Here is a 15,216-nt window from a genome sequence, read left to right on the forward strand (position 1 = left end):
ACCCCCCGCGTTCTTCGTGCAGCACCTGTAGCATGCCATGTATGAGGGGCTGCGCCTCCAGTTTCCCAGAAACAAAGAACTTTCAGAAACTGGAGACGCAGTGCCACATAGAATGCGGGTGCTGCTCTTTGGCAGGTTAACCCCTTTAATGGTATGGTGGGAACATCTACATTATATTGTTTTTTGTTTTTGTTTGTTTTAGCCTTCATTTTCTTATTATTGTTAAGTTCTACACATAATGGGGAGAATTTATCAAGGGTAGTTTAGGTGAACCTTTAATTTTATTTGTTTGGTGGCAACGTGTATGTGCACCAAATTTATTGAATGGTTGCCTGGCAATAAACATGATGCTATTACACATTTTCTTTTTAAATTACACTTTAGTACACCACTATGTCATGGTTTCTCCTCTGTGTCTTTTTTTGCGACTTTTTAACCCGCTCAACAATTTTTGTTACTTTTTACTATTGCTGTCCACAGCCAGATTGTAAGCCAGGTCAGGGGTGGTGTAGATCTGAGACTTATTTATGGCTCTGCAACTTTTTTGGGACAATAAATGATGATAAATTCATGACCACTAGGGATGAGCGAATCGAATCTGACAAATCCGAATTCATTACGAATTTCAGGAAAAATTTGATTTGCAACGAATGCGAATATCGCCGTGATTCAATCGTGAATCTCCTCATTAAACTCCATTTAGTGCGGTGCAGGCTCCAGGGCATCTAAAATGACGGATCCACATGTGAGGACATGGGGCAAGGAATCCTGGAAAGGCAGGAACAAAGGTTGGAGGGATGACCCTGAATCACATGCAACATGCAGCCTATAAGCAGCCAGACATCCCTGTGATGTCACAGCCCTATATAATCGGCAGCCATCTTGCGGCCAATCACTTCAGCCTTTTATTGCAGAGAGATAGAGAGGGACAGACAGCTCTGTGTGTCGCACAGAAAAGCATTTTTCCAGCAGCAATTCACCTCCCAGTCACATCAGCGTTCTGTTACACCGAGAGAGAGAGGGACAGAGAGCAGTGTGTGTTGCACAGAAAAGCATTTTTACAGCAGCAATTCACCTCCCAGTCACTACAGCGTTCTATTACAGCGAGGAGGGAGTGAGATTGAGAGAGAAAGTTCAATTTTGGGTATAGTACACAGCGACTGTGTGCTGCAGCACTGGTGTGTCCTGCTGGTGTTGTACACAAATACTGTTTTAAGCGTACTTGAGAGCATTGTCCTCCCCTCATAAGTGCATACCACATACCTACATCTAAGAGGTGTACTATTTTGTTCCTGTTGAAGTCTTAAGGGCCTAGATACCGTGAAAGGCCAGCCAAAAGTACACACCTGCTGGTGTTGTAGACAAATACTGTTTTAAGCATACTGGAGCGCATTGTCCTCCCCTCATAAGTGCATACCACATACGTACATCTAAGTGGTGTACTATTTTGTTCCTGTTAAAGTCTTAAGGGCCCTGGATACTGTGAAAGGAAAGGCAAAAGTACACACTGGCTGGTCTTGTACACAAATACTGTTTTAAGTGTACTGGAGAGCAGTGCCCCCCCCCCCCTCATAAGTGCATACCACATATGTGCATCTAAGTGGTGTATTATTTTGTTCCTGTTAAAGTCTTAAGGGCCTAGATACTGTGAAAGGCCAGGCAACAGTAAACACCGGCTGGCATTGTACACAAATACTGTTTTAAGCGTAGTGGAGCGTATTGTACTCCCCTAATATACGTACTAAGTATGTCAGGCAGAGAAGTGCCAGGATGTGCACAGAGGAGTGGCAGAGGCCTAAATTCATCAGGCAGAGGTTGCAGCAGATTAGGGGCGAGTGGCAGCAGCGAGAGGCCTGAGCTCCCGGTATTAGCTAGCGGTTGTGTCTCGACCAGCAACCCATCTGCCTTTATCGATTGGTTTACACGGTCATCCACTTCATCACAAGTGACATCTGACACCCCCAGTCAACAGTCGGTGGGTTCCTCAGACACAACCCTCATTTGGCATGGCCCGGGAGCAGTCCCTGTCATCCCATTGCCTCTGTCCTATGCTTTTCCCTCCCCCACAGAAGTATCTTATGCTGTGGATTCATCTCCACTATTTAGTGAGGACGATCTAGAGGACAGTCAGCAGCTACTGCCCAGCCAAGATGTGGAGGAGACATCCGCCGCTTCCTCCACTAGGCGGGCGAGTTGTGATGAGGAGAGTGGCGTGCGAAGTAGTAATGTGAGCGTTCAGGGTCCTGAAGCAGACACTGTTGAGGAACCTGAGGCGGACATCAGTGACGTGCAGACACATCTCGATGATGATGAAGCCGATCACACTTGGTAGCCGGGTGCAGAAGGGGCTTCATCATCATCAGGAGAAGAGGGTTGCAGGTTCCCCGTGAGGCAGCAGCTGAGCCAGCAAGGTGGTATCATGGTTGGCAGTTGTCAATAAGTGCGGACTGTTGGTGGGAAAGTCAGCTACTCGGCGGTGTGGCAGTTTTTCATCAAGCATCTGGAGGAGGTTAACATGGCCATATGCAAGTTGTGTTGTCAGAATGTGAAGCGTGGACAGGGTCCCAATATTGGCACCTGGCCCTGTGTCAACATATGCAGCGTCACCATAAAGTGGCCTGGGGGAACCGTGGCTCCAATGTGGTGGTCCAGCCTGCTGCATCACCCAGTGGCACGCTGCTCCCTGTTTCAGCTAGCCAAGGCTCCACCACCTCAGCCGAAGGGAGCTGTGTGGCATACTCATCTTCTGTCACTCCAGATGCTCCTGCTCCTCCTACTTCGAGTCAGTCATTCCGCCAGCAATCCATCGGCGAAGCCATGTCCAAGAGACAACAGTATGCGCCCACTCATCCAATGGCGCAGAAGCTGTCCAAGTTGCTAGTGCTGCAGTCCCTCCCTTTTCAAGTGGTGGACTCTGCACCTTTCAGAGAACAGATGGCTTGTGCCGAGCCAAGATGGAGAGTCCCAAGCCGTCCTCTTGCAGGTCTGACTCGGGGGGGGGGGGGGGGGGGGGGCCTCTGCGCTCACCTTCCACTGCCAATGCTGCTGGAGAGGGGTGGGGTGGCAGGAGCAGTGCCAGCTCCATCAGCAGTAGACTCAGCCTACAGTTGCTGATAAGTAGCTTTCTTCACCTGTATAGTGAAGCAACTCATCAGCAGCAGGTAGACCTGGAGCAGGACCTGAACCAGCAGGTGGTGGAATACCTTAACATGACCATACCAACACACCTTGAAGATCCGCTGGACTTCTGGGCAGCCAAACTTGATTTTTGGCCGCAACTAGCAGAGTTTGCCCTGGAAAAGCTGTCCTGCCCAGCCAGTAGTGTGCCATCAGAGAGGGTGTTTAGTGCGGCGGGGGCCATAGTCACCCCAAGGAGAACTCATCTGTCCACGAAAAATGTGGAGAGACTAACCTTTGGGAAGATGAATCAGGCATGGATCAGCCAAGATTTCCACCCACCAATGCCTGATGCATCAGAGTACATTGACCATGGTGCCACATGAACACTTCACAAATATGGATAGTGCTAAACATTTTTAAAGCGCTGCTCCCCAGTTACAGACATTCCTCCACATCAGACTACAAGTAAGTATTGAGAATATGCATTACATAAAACTTAACTTTTAATAATATTCCTAGAATAAAATATATGTACCCTTTTTTTTTTAAATCAAACAAAAGGAAAGGTGTGCAAAAAACACCATGTGCCACCTACACCACCAAGTATTGATGTGATGCAAAGACCTCTAAAAGGTGGAAAGGAACAACGTATGGTCCAATGTAAACGGTGGGGCTAAAAACTTCCCCTGTAAGGCCCTACTCTGGCATTATTATTCCCTTCTTGGCAAGTGTTACTCGCCCTAAAAAGGGTGGCCCCGCACAGGAACCTCTCCCTATTTCCCCCTACAAACACTGCCATTTCCCAGGATGTTTAGGTAGAAATAGAGAGATTCCTGTGTGGGGCCACCCTTTTTAAGGTGAGAAACAATTGCCAAGAAGGGAATTAATAGGGTGAGAGTAAGGCTGTCAGGGTCCGGATTAACGGCTGATGAGGACACTGGTGGTGGATCCTCTGTGCCAGAGAGGCGATGACGCGGGTCGTACTGGGGAATCGGTTCTAAGCAGTTACCGGTGTTCACCAGAACCCGCCGCAAACCGGGATGGACTTGCTGCGGCGGTAACTACCAGGTCGTGTTCCCCAGTAGCGACTCGACCTCTCTGGCAGCCGAGACTGGCGCGGTACGCAAGGACAAGACAGAGGCAAAGTCAGACGTAGCAGAAGGTCAGGGCAGGCAGCGAGGTTCGTAGTCAGGGGCAACAGCAGAAGGTCTGGGTACACAGGCTTGGAAACACACTATAACGCTTTCACTGGGCACAAGGCAACAAGATCCGGCAAGGAGAGGAAGGGGAAGTGGGTTTTTATAGGAATGGGAGTGATTGGGAGCGATTGGGCCAGGCGCCAATTAGTGGTGCACTGCCCTTTAAATTTTAGCAAGCCGGCGCGCGCACGCCCTAGGGAGCGGGGCCGCGCGCGCCGGGAGGAAGCAGACGGAGGCGTGAGGTGAGTGACATAGGGCGCAATCCGAGGGCGGGCACGACCCGTGCCTCGGATCGCTTCCCCTCCGGTGACAAGGGAGCAGTTTTTACCCCCACCTGCTACAAGGGGAAGTTTTTACCCCCACCTGCTACAATGGACAATACGTTGTTTCCTTCCACCTTTTTGAGGAAAGTGTTAATCGTCCTAAAAAGGGCGGCTCCACACAGGAATCAATCCCTATTTCCACCTAAAAAAAAATAGGGAGAGGTTCCTGTTTGAGGCCACCCTTTTTAGGGTGAGTAACATTTGCCAAGAAGCAAATTAATAATGCGAGAGTAGGGCCTTACAGGGGAAGTTTTTTCCCCTACCGGTTACAATGGACCAAACGTTGTTCCCTTCCACATTTTAGAGGTCTTTGCATCACATCAATACTTGGTGGTGTAGGTGGCACATGGTGTTTTTTGCACACCTTTCCTTTTGTTTGATTAAAAAAATAAATTTGGGGTCCATATATTTTATCCTAAGCATATTATTAAATACCTCAATAATTATTTGTTCACACTAACATTTTTACAAAAGAGACCATTTTCTTCTGCCTACCTGCCTCAACTACTATTCTGATCCTGCCACTTTTCTGATGCCACACATCTGATGGCAAGTTCTCCTTTTTTCACCCACCTTCATCACCAGGTACTGGTATTGCCACCCACTGCACCACTCTGTCACCGGGTCACTTTCAGGACTCCTGATGCTGCTGCTGCCACCTCCAGGCTGTCTCATTCTGCCAACATATGTTCTGTTCATGCTGATGCCAGCTCCAAACTGTCTCATACTGCCACCATATGTTCTCCTCATGCTGCCGCCAACTCCAGGCTGTGCCATTCAGCCACTATATGTTCTCCTCATGCTGCCGCCACCTCAATGCCCTGTCAGTCAGCCACTATATGGTCTCCTCATGCTGCCGCCACCTCCACGCTGTGTCTTTCAACCACTATATGGTCTCCTCATGCTTCTGCCACATCCAGGCTGTGTCATTAAGCCACTATATGGTCTCATGCTGCCGCCAACTCCAGACTGTGTCATTCAGCCACTATATGGTCTCCTCATGCTGCCGTAAACTCCAGGCTGTGTCATTCAGTCACTATATGTTCTCCTCATGCTGCCGCAAACTCCAGGCTGTGTCATTCAACCACTAAATGCTGCCGCCAACTCCAGGCTGTGTCATTCAGCCACTATGTGGTCTCCTCATGCTTCCGCCAACTCTAGGCTGTGTCATTCAGCCACTAAATGTTCTCATGCTGCCGCCACCTCTACGCTTTGTCATTCAGCCACTATATGGTCTCCTCATGCTGCCGCCACCTCCCCGCTGTGTCATTCAGCCACTATATGTTCTCCTCATACTGATGCCACCTCCAGGCTCTGTCATTGTGCCGCTCTGCGACAGTGATTCTAATAGCAACGCCTCTAATCTGCATGTCTTACTGAATGACAGAATTATTTCACTAACCCAGCTCACACCCTATGCGTGTTACAGCAAGGCAAAGTGTTCTACACCCCTATTGAGGCTCTCTGTAGGCCAGAAAAAGCCGTTTTAAATAGTGATTCACCACGAATAAATTCGGACCGAAACAAATTTTTTGGGAAAATTTGCTCATCCCTAATTACCACAGCAGAAAATCAACTTGATTTTGACATACCTACACAATCATGAGAAAATGGTTTACTTGGGTTTACTTGAAAAGTTGCAAAAAAGTAACTGTAAATTTAAGAGTAAAATTACAGTCTAAATAAAATCATAAATTCCTCCCAGCATTCTTATGTTTTTACGGGTCACTGTCACTATAAAAAAACTTGACTGTAATCTTTGAGACGGGCTGAGGAGATCCCCACTGGAAACTAGAAGTGGTACATGGTAGCTTGTTCATTCTACCAAGTTGTGGAGGTCTTAGCTGCTGGACCTCCACTTATTAATGCAGCTGGCACGTCTCTATGACAAATTGACTATTACATAGGCTCTACAGTTTGAGTATCATCTCTAAAGCTTTCCAATGTGGGGTATTCCCACTGTCATTTACATCCACATGCCCTGGTAGAGCATTTAAAAAGGGGTTGTTATATTCAGCATGGAAGTAAATCATTGTGTATTCATCCATTATCATTGTATTACCCTTTTAACAGGCTCTGAAGAAGCTCAGTATTATACACTAAGAACTGGAAAAGCATTGGCAATGACTGCATTAGATGTGATCTTCAACCCGGATTTGCTAGAAAGTATCTGCCATGATTGGAAGAACATGAAGCAACTGGAGGAAGAGATTAATACTGGATTAACTAAGAAATCCAGAGAATCAAGTAGTGGAGCAGGATGTTCATGCTAAACAGTAAAAATCTCTTAATGGGTGTTGTCCCACCCTTATCCATTATAACAGCTTCAATTCATAGTAACATCGTAAAAGGGAACTTAACACATCCCAAAAAATGATGGTTATTTTTGGGGTATATGACTACAGTGATTATCATTATAATTCTGAGGCACTTATTCTTTGTAATATTTAATAGTATACTCTTATGAAGAGAACTCTTTCTACATTTTATACTATATTGTATGCATTATTTGTATTGTATGTGTCACCAACAAGGGGTGTAACAGAAAAGTAAAGGACCCCTTGCTGCACATTTGCATTAAACTTTTCCCAAAATACTTACCTCAATTTCCAGCAATTAGCTCAGATACTTCCCGACCTACAGCTCCATATAGCCCAGAATCAGACGATTCTCGTAGAGCTTGCTGCCCTTTGTTACGATCAGCACTTTACCATTAATAGCAGAATGTGAGTAGTTCTGGGCCATGTAGTAGTCTCATGTCTTCTTCAATGTTAGTGACATAGTTCATCAAGTTTAATCTATATCCCTATTGTGTTCCTACTGTGTTGATCCAGAGGAAGGCAAAAAAGCCTTATGAGGCTGATACCAATCATCTCATACTAGGAGGAAAAATTCCTTACTGACTCCAAATATTGCAATCAGAATAAATCCCTGACCCTATAAATCTATTATCTGTAACCTGTAATGTTATTACTCTCCAGAAATGCATTAAGGCCCCTTTGGAACTCTTTTATTGAGTTCACCATGACCACCTCCTCTGGCAGAGAGTTTTATAGTCTCATTTCTCTTACAGTAAAAAAAAAAAAATATCTGTGCTGGTGTAGAAACCTTTCTAGGTTGGTTGGTGTGTTGGCGAGTCCCTTGACATTGCTCGTGTTCCACAATGGGGTCCACAAGTAGTCTTTGCTTGCCTGGGGGGATCTTTCTTCCACTCTGACATTGCCTATGTCAGATTTCTCCTGTGTTACAAGCTGAGAAGCAATGCCCTGGAACATGTGGCTGGGTGGTGAGTCCTAGTGAAGCTGGATTGGGTACACAGAAGAATTTTACCTCAACACTCACCAAGGGCCTCGGCGTCTTCTCTCTGGAAATTATTTTAATTTATAAGCTACTTATGAAAGGGTGGCTGGGACACCTATAGTTACGCCACTGCCACCACTGCAGTTTACTATGTATGAATATTATTTGCACAATGCATGTAGATTAGAAGATCTGATAAATAAATATATGCTTACTTTTACAGTCCTTTTGATTCTCAGTGTCATTTATGTCAACAGCGTTACTACAGCCTGATGTGATGCAGATATCAGAAATATTATATACTTAAAAAAGAAAAAAAAAAGCATATATTAATTTGCCACTCGTGTATGCCTCTCTGCTAACTCTTTTCCTTAGATTTTTGGGGTTTTTTGTGTCGTATGTGTTGTACGCCAGAATTCAACATAAAATTCAAAAAACAATACCAACTCTCAACTTTACTCAGAAAACATGAAAAAGGGGTGTGGCCACTGGGAAAAGGGGATGTGTCTCTGGAAAAGAGGCATGTCTCTGACATGTTCCCTAATAAAATGTGGGGTATTTGAGCTCTGGAAAACCTGACAGCTCAGAGCAGGAGTAAAAAAAAAAAAAGCAAAACGTAGAAAAAAGTAGCATGGTAGTAAATATCATGGAAAATAACATGGAAAACAGAAATAAAACTCCACTCCACTCTTAATAAATAAGGCCCAGTATAGTAACACAAAATGTAATTTGAAGGTGGAAAACAACTTTTTTTTAAATCAACTGGTGCCAAAAAGTTAATCAGATTTGAAAATGACTTCTATTTCAAAATCTTAATCCTTCCAGTACTTATCTGCTGCTGTATGTTCCTGAGGAAGTTCTTTTCTTTTTTTAGTTTATTTTCTGTCTGACCACAGTGCTCTCTGCTGACACCTCTGTCCATGTCAGAAACTGTCCATAGCAGGAACAAATCCCAATAGAAAACCTCTCCTGCTCTAGACAGTTCCTGACATGGACAGAGGTGGCAGCAAAGAGCACTGTGATGGGGCAGAGGTGGCAGCAAAGAGCACTATGATGGGGCAGAAAAGAACTATACAACTTCCTCTGCAGCATACAGCAGTACTGGAAGGATTGAGATTTTTATATAGACGTAATTTACAAATCTGTTTAACTTTCTGGCACCAGTTGATTAGAAAAAAATGTTTTCCACCGGAGTACCTTTTTAATCCTTTCTTCTACTGTCACAGGGAGAATGCACTCATCTTCCAAGGGCTTTTGCTTCCTCTCGATGTTAACATACAAATTCTCACCTTTAACCCCTTTAGGACCACATTAATTTAAATATTTGTGTTTTTTATTTTTATTCTTTGCATTTTTCCAGGGACCAATTGTATTTTGTTTTAATTTTACCATAAAGTGTAAGTAAAAAAAAATAAAAAATAAAATTATAAAAACAAAAACAAGAAACAAAAAAAAATATATATATATACATATACTGTATGAAAACTCCATTTTAACACCACTCACCACGTGGTAAAACTGACGTTAACTCTATTTTTTGCTTAAGTACAGTTACAGTGATACTAAATTTATATAGTTTTGTTTTTCTTGTTTAATAAAATTAAGAAACACAAAAAATACATTGGCATCTACATGTTCACAATGTTGGCAATTTAAGACATATTACCAAATTTAACTTGAAAGTTATATACACTTAACTGAAGAGATGACACAAAAGCAGCTCTTCAAAATACAGTAGAATGGTTTCAATGAAAGACATAATGCCAGTGCCTTATAATGGGGTCCATTGGCTTTGAGCGCAGTGTCTGTTAAGTTGACGCAAAGAATAGTGCAGTATGCTGCACTTTTTCTTCCCATCAGATCTGATGAAATTACTGACAGAGGCTCCAGACTGAGGCTATGACAATAGTGTGGACGGAGCCTAATACCACCATACTGCAACTAAACAGAACTCACTTTGCAAAGGACAATATTATCCCCTATTCAGTGACCATATAGTGGTAGATACTAGTTCTACAGCCACATTTAGTGACTCACAGGTGACATCTTCTTGGAATTGTTCTCTTCCCTTTTTTTTTTTTTATCTGGCTCAGACTCTCATCAAGGTGTCTTCCAGCCATGACTGGACTATGCAGATTCTGATGGTCAAACATTACAGGCTTTTCACTTTTCCGGCTCTATTATCACCTTTTCCTCATCCATAGTGACCCAAACAGTAATAATGACACTCCTTTGTGCCCTTCACAGTAAGAGTGGGTAGGGAAGTGGGGTAAGGTATAGGTCTCATCAGTAGGTAAATAGGTAGATTGCAGGAGCCCCTAGTTGGTAGATTATAGGTGCTCCCCAGTAGGTCGCTAGTTCCCTCCTCGCCAATGATCGAAAGAACATTAGCTCCTCTTCACTTCCACATCAAGCTAAGGACACACTTAGTTAAAAATTGTGCTTAATCTAAATCTAGGACAGTTGCCTTGTGCTAGCAACCTCAAAAAGCTGCTCCCACCTCAGGCCACATACGTGTGGTGCCTTTCCATTGTGCCAGCCCTGGGTGGAGGACCATACTTCCTGCCAAGTGGTGGAGGCCCTAGGACTTTTGCCCCTCTCCTTTTATTTTTGGACAGTTGAAATCTATGCCAGAGTATTTTGGTAAGTATTTGTAACAAAACCAAGAGGGGATCCAAAATGGATACAAGTTTTTCCGTTATTATTTTTCTCAGTGTTGGTTACTATTGGTTTTGGCTAAAAGAACAGACCAAATTACTACTTGTGAACCTTAAGTTTTTTATTAGAATTCTACCGATAACCGGTCTTAAATGGGCACTGTCAGATTCAAAAATGTTTTATATGTTGTACATCTTGGCAAAACATTAACCTTTTTTAATGTTCATAAGAACATTTTATTTCCTTTTTATAGAAATCATGGTATGGCACCCCATACCATCCAGAACAAAATCCTCTCTTGCTGCACCATCATCTTTGTCCAAGCTAAAGCAGAAGCATGGACAAAGTCCAGTAGGTGAGGATGGGGTTAGCACTCCTCTGTGCTCACTCCTGTCCGATCAGACTGCAGCATGAAAAGGGGAAGAAGGTTACAGAGCAGCCTGCAGTGATTGGATGAAGAGACCAAGCACAGAGTGAGGACACACCACCTCCAAAGCACTGAATTACAAAGTAAGTGAGCAACATATGTGAAGTATTTGTGAGAAATATAGGTGCTAGACAGATAGAACTACATATGTATATGATCAGGATTAGATACTAAATAACATACAATTTTTTTGTAGGATATGACAGGTACACTTTAAGCTAACTACCATTCCCTTTTTATTCTCTATATAATTATCATATTACTTGTACCATCTTTAACTTATATTATACATGTCAAGTTTTAGGGTAAATAGTGAAAGGGTACCTTTCACCAAATAAACTTTTCTAAACTAACTTAGGCTATGTTCCCTAACTACTAACACCCCTCCCACCCTTAAAAAAAATCAGATTTTTAAAAATCTGTGTATCTTACTGTTCTTCTTGCTCACATAGTGCAATCTCCCAGCAGGAGAAAGTGGGCATTTCCCAGCAGGCATGACATCACTGAAGCCTACTGGGGGACCGCTTCCACCCTCACATCGTTGCAATGCTGTTATGAATAGAAGACCTCAAGCTCTGTGCATCTTTCAGTGAGGCTTTGTGTAGCTTTCAGTCTGTGCAGTTTTCAGTAAGGCTCTTTGCAGCTCTCAGTGAGACTCTGTGCAGCTTTCAGGGAGTCTCTTTGCAGCTCTCAGTGAGACTCTGTGCAGCTTTCAGTCTGTACAGCTTTCAGTGAGGCTCTGTGCAGCTGTCAATTAAGCTCAGTGCAGCCAGAAGCACTTCCTGAGTTTAGTCTCCTGCCAGGCCGGGAGGAGACCAAATTCACTGTGTTAATTGCAGCAGGGAACAGAACAGAGCCACCTAGTGGCCATTTTTTCTATTACATTTTAAACATATTTATTATGTTGATCATTTTAAAAGTAAGTGAATGGGAAAGTGTCTGCTAATTACATAAGGAACACTATGTTAAAAGTTTTATTTGGTGTCAGGTACTTAATGTTTCATTATGAAAATTTGAGCTAAAGGAGATTAAAAAAACTAAACTATGTGGAATGTACACAGGAACAATATAAAAAAATATTTGTATTTTGTGACCAGGACACTCTTTTATAGGGACCCTGTCACATTGAAAAGGCAATCCCATCTTGGGGCATTGTATTATAGTGTAGGGAAAAATAACAAGATTGATATATAGTGTTGTGGGAAAAGTTCCAGGATAACTTCTCATTTATCCATACACAGCTCTGCTTATCTATTTATTATTTTCTATATTAAACAATAGTAGGACTGCCCACATGACTACTAAGCCCAAAGTGAGCAAATATTTACATGGATAAATGACAAGTTATCCTGGAACATTCCCACAAAACTATATTCTTCTTCTTAGCCTCCTGCTTTATAACATAATGCCTGCAGATTGGACTGCATTTTCAATGTGACAGGTTCCCTTTAACATAGTTTTACTGATGTTGCCCTGTTTCATAACACAAATACATAGACAAATAAATGTAACTTTATTAAATTATTAATCCAGAACATGGTTGTAATGGTCACTTGCTTAAATATTGACACAGTGATCTTTCAACTGCTCAAACATCATTACATTGTTATGTCCGTTGTAGGTCAGTTAGTCATTCAAAGTATGCAGCTATGTAAGTAAATGCTCTAAAGTGTCTACTGTACAAGTACGACCTTCTATAAGTGTCTTTATATTGGTTCTTTAACTAACAAACACAACTTAAAAAAAGGGAGAAAAAGGGCAATTTACATATAAAAGCCTGGCTGCGTAAACACAAGATAGGATACAGATGTGTTGTCAAAACCTACAAAATAAAAGTGAATTATAAATTAATAACAATGTAAAAAAAATTAGCCTGTTACATTTCCAAATTTATAATCCTCATAGGGTCCCTGGCCCATAGTCCTCTGGCAAAGTTCATTGGCAAGTTAGATGCTTCTAGGAGAAAATCGACCAGTAGATGAGATTAAATAAAATATAAGCTGCAGGGAAAATTATTCGTGAATACTTGTCAATGGCATGTGTGTCAATTCGCATACTGACATAAGAAGCCCGTTGGCTCTTTCTTCTGTTTGAGTTCCTTTCTGTGTTGAGAGCTAGCTGTACCATAATACGGTCTTCTTTTTCACCATTTTCAGATACAAACCCACCAAGATTGTTCACTTCACTATCACTGTAGCTGCTGTCCATCATCACCCGTGGTACCCCACAAGTACATGGAAGCTTAAAGGAAAAGAAAAGTGTGAACAGTTGTGAAAACCACCATTTATTTACTTACCTGTTCAATGGTCCCCTTTAATGCTTTTTTAGACAAATTACTATAATGCAACGTTGTGCACCATAGTCATTTGTCTAAATGACATGCAATGTAAAATCAAAGTGTAAAAACCTAAACATGGTGCTGTTGTTCCTGCTACGGCTCCACAGCACCCGTCTAAAGTATGAGACCCAGTGCCATAGAATAACATTATGCTGGGCCTTTCTCTTGAGGCATGTGCTGTGTAAACAGAGCAGGAAGCTTCATATACAGTTAGGGAAGGGGAGAACAGTGCCCTGTTAAGTGATTTAGGTCCCATATTTAAAAACCTGTGTCATTTTTAAAATCGTACATAGTGAACAGTCATTTTTCAGAACGTTGAAACATTGACCATAACCAATTGGAGGTACTCTTTAAGAATTCATTCTTAGGGTACATTCACACGTAAAGGATCCTGCGCAAGATTTGTAACTGCCGATTAGAAGCTGTGCTCAGCCATTTAGTTTACATTGAAATATGCAGCAGAAAATCCTGTGCATCAAATCCTGCGCATCAAATCTGTGTACGTGTGAACGTACCCTTATGTTTTAAATTATTGTCCAGTGGCACTAAAGAGCACTGTTACTGGAGATTTGTACATAAGGTATATACTTAAGAATAGTCTTGCTTGTCAACTGAACACCTAAAGTAGCACTTTTACACCACTGTATACAGTGTAAAACTGGTGGCTCCTTCTGCTTTTTAGTTTGAAAAAATCCTGTAGCAGTAGGCACAGACAATGCTCTACTGGAGACAGATAAGTATGATTTTTCTTCTTTTGTTTACATTTTTCTTAATATTCTTTTTTTCCCAGGTAGAATTCAGAAGATTTGTTGCATTTATTTAACAAAAGGGTCAACGAAGAGTCTCTGAGTTTATGTCAATAAAAATGTTTTTAACAACTGTCCTGTGTTCTTTTTCTTACTTATTTTTGGCATAGTAATGAAATCCGTCTGATAGATGGCATCCATTACTAAGCTGGGACTTAGTAAGCAGCTAGCACTAACCCTTTCTTATTGCCACAATACCTACTGCCACAGGGGTATGGGGAAAAGCTGCATACTGTCAGGTCGTGAGCCTCAACAAATAAGTCTCAGGGTCTGGGTGGTGGCAGGCTGGTACTATTAGGCTGGAAAGGGCCCTTGCCACCTTGTATGATTGGCTGGTTATGGAGGTGGGGTCCCATGTACAACTAAGGTGGCAAGAGTAATAAATTTTTTGCCCTTCCCAGCCTAATAATACCAATCTGTTAGCACCCCATGCTTGGACCATCATTTTTTACTGTCTTAGTCTGCCAGTACCCAGCTCTGTGGTGTTGTGTACAGGAGTAATAAAATAATAGCTAAAAAAAAAATTAAAATATTGTTTCCAAAGTAGGAGTAGGAGTTCTTTCTTGTAGATGATACAAAAAACAAACATAAAATTGGTGAGGGTCTGACCACTTGGACCTGCACCAATCAGCTAGTTAGCTTCTATCCTGTGGATAGGGTATAACATGCTGAGATGCCCTAATAGAATCCAGGAATAATATTGTTTAAAGAGTTAATGGACATTTGTAGAATCTTTGCTGCAAGCTAAAGTTCCTGATCTTTTGAGAAATTAATTGCTAAGTTGCTGTGATTGGTGTAAACTGCTGTCCATATTCTTCCCAACAGTGTAAGTCATGGTGCTGGGATGTTCCTCTCAGGCCCTGACTGTCCCAACTAATGGGATTTCCATCTTGAGCATTGTGTTTTGGTGTGTTTTCCTGTACCCACAGGGAATGTGCCCATATTTATACACTGTTTAATATCAATTCAAGGTTGGTTGTGGTGATGATGCTGTAAAACAACAGACTACTGCTGTGTCGTCACACTTGAAGGGAAGTGTTTAAAG

The 15,216-nt window shown here is 42.5% G+C and overlaps 2 protein-coding genes across 3 annotated transcripts in view; one reads left to right on the forward strand and one right to left on the reverse strand.

The window, feature by feature from the left end:
• Positions 1-8,187, forward strand: part of PM20D2 (peptidase M20 domain containing 2) — a 51,642-nt gene extending 43,455 nt beyond the window's left edge. The window contains exon 7 of the mRNA XM_056566090.1: positions 6,716-8,187. Within this exon, the coding sequence (XP_056422065.1) occupies positions 6,716-6,915 (200 nt within the window). The 3' untranslated portion in view covers positions 6,916-8,187. The remainder of the gene's footprint in view (positions 1-6,715) is intronic.
• A 2,913-nt stretch (positions 8,188-11,100) lies between these two features.
• Positions 11,101-15,216, reverse strand: part of GABRR1 (gamma-aminobutyric acid type A receptor subunit rho1) — a 136,237-nt gene continuing 132,121 nt past the window's right edge. For both annotated transcript variants that reach the window (XM_056566097.1, XM_056566096.1), the window contains exon 10: positions 11,101-13,268. In XM_056566097.1, coding sequence (XP_056422072.1) covers positions 12,984-13,268 — 285 coding nt within the window. In that variant the 3' untranslated portion in view covers positions 11,101-12,983. The remainder of the gene's footprint in view (positions 13,269-15,216) is intronic.

The sequence above is a fragment of the Hyla sarda genome, chromosome 3 (genome assembly GCF_029499605.1).
Source record: "Hyla sarda isolate aHylSar1 chromosome 3, aHylSar1.hap1, whole genome shotgun sequence".
In the NCBI taxonomy this organism is placed as follows: Eukaryota; Metazoa; Chordata; class Amphibia; order Anura; family Hylidae; genus Hyla; species Hyla sarda.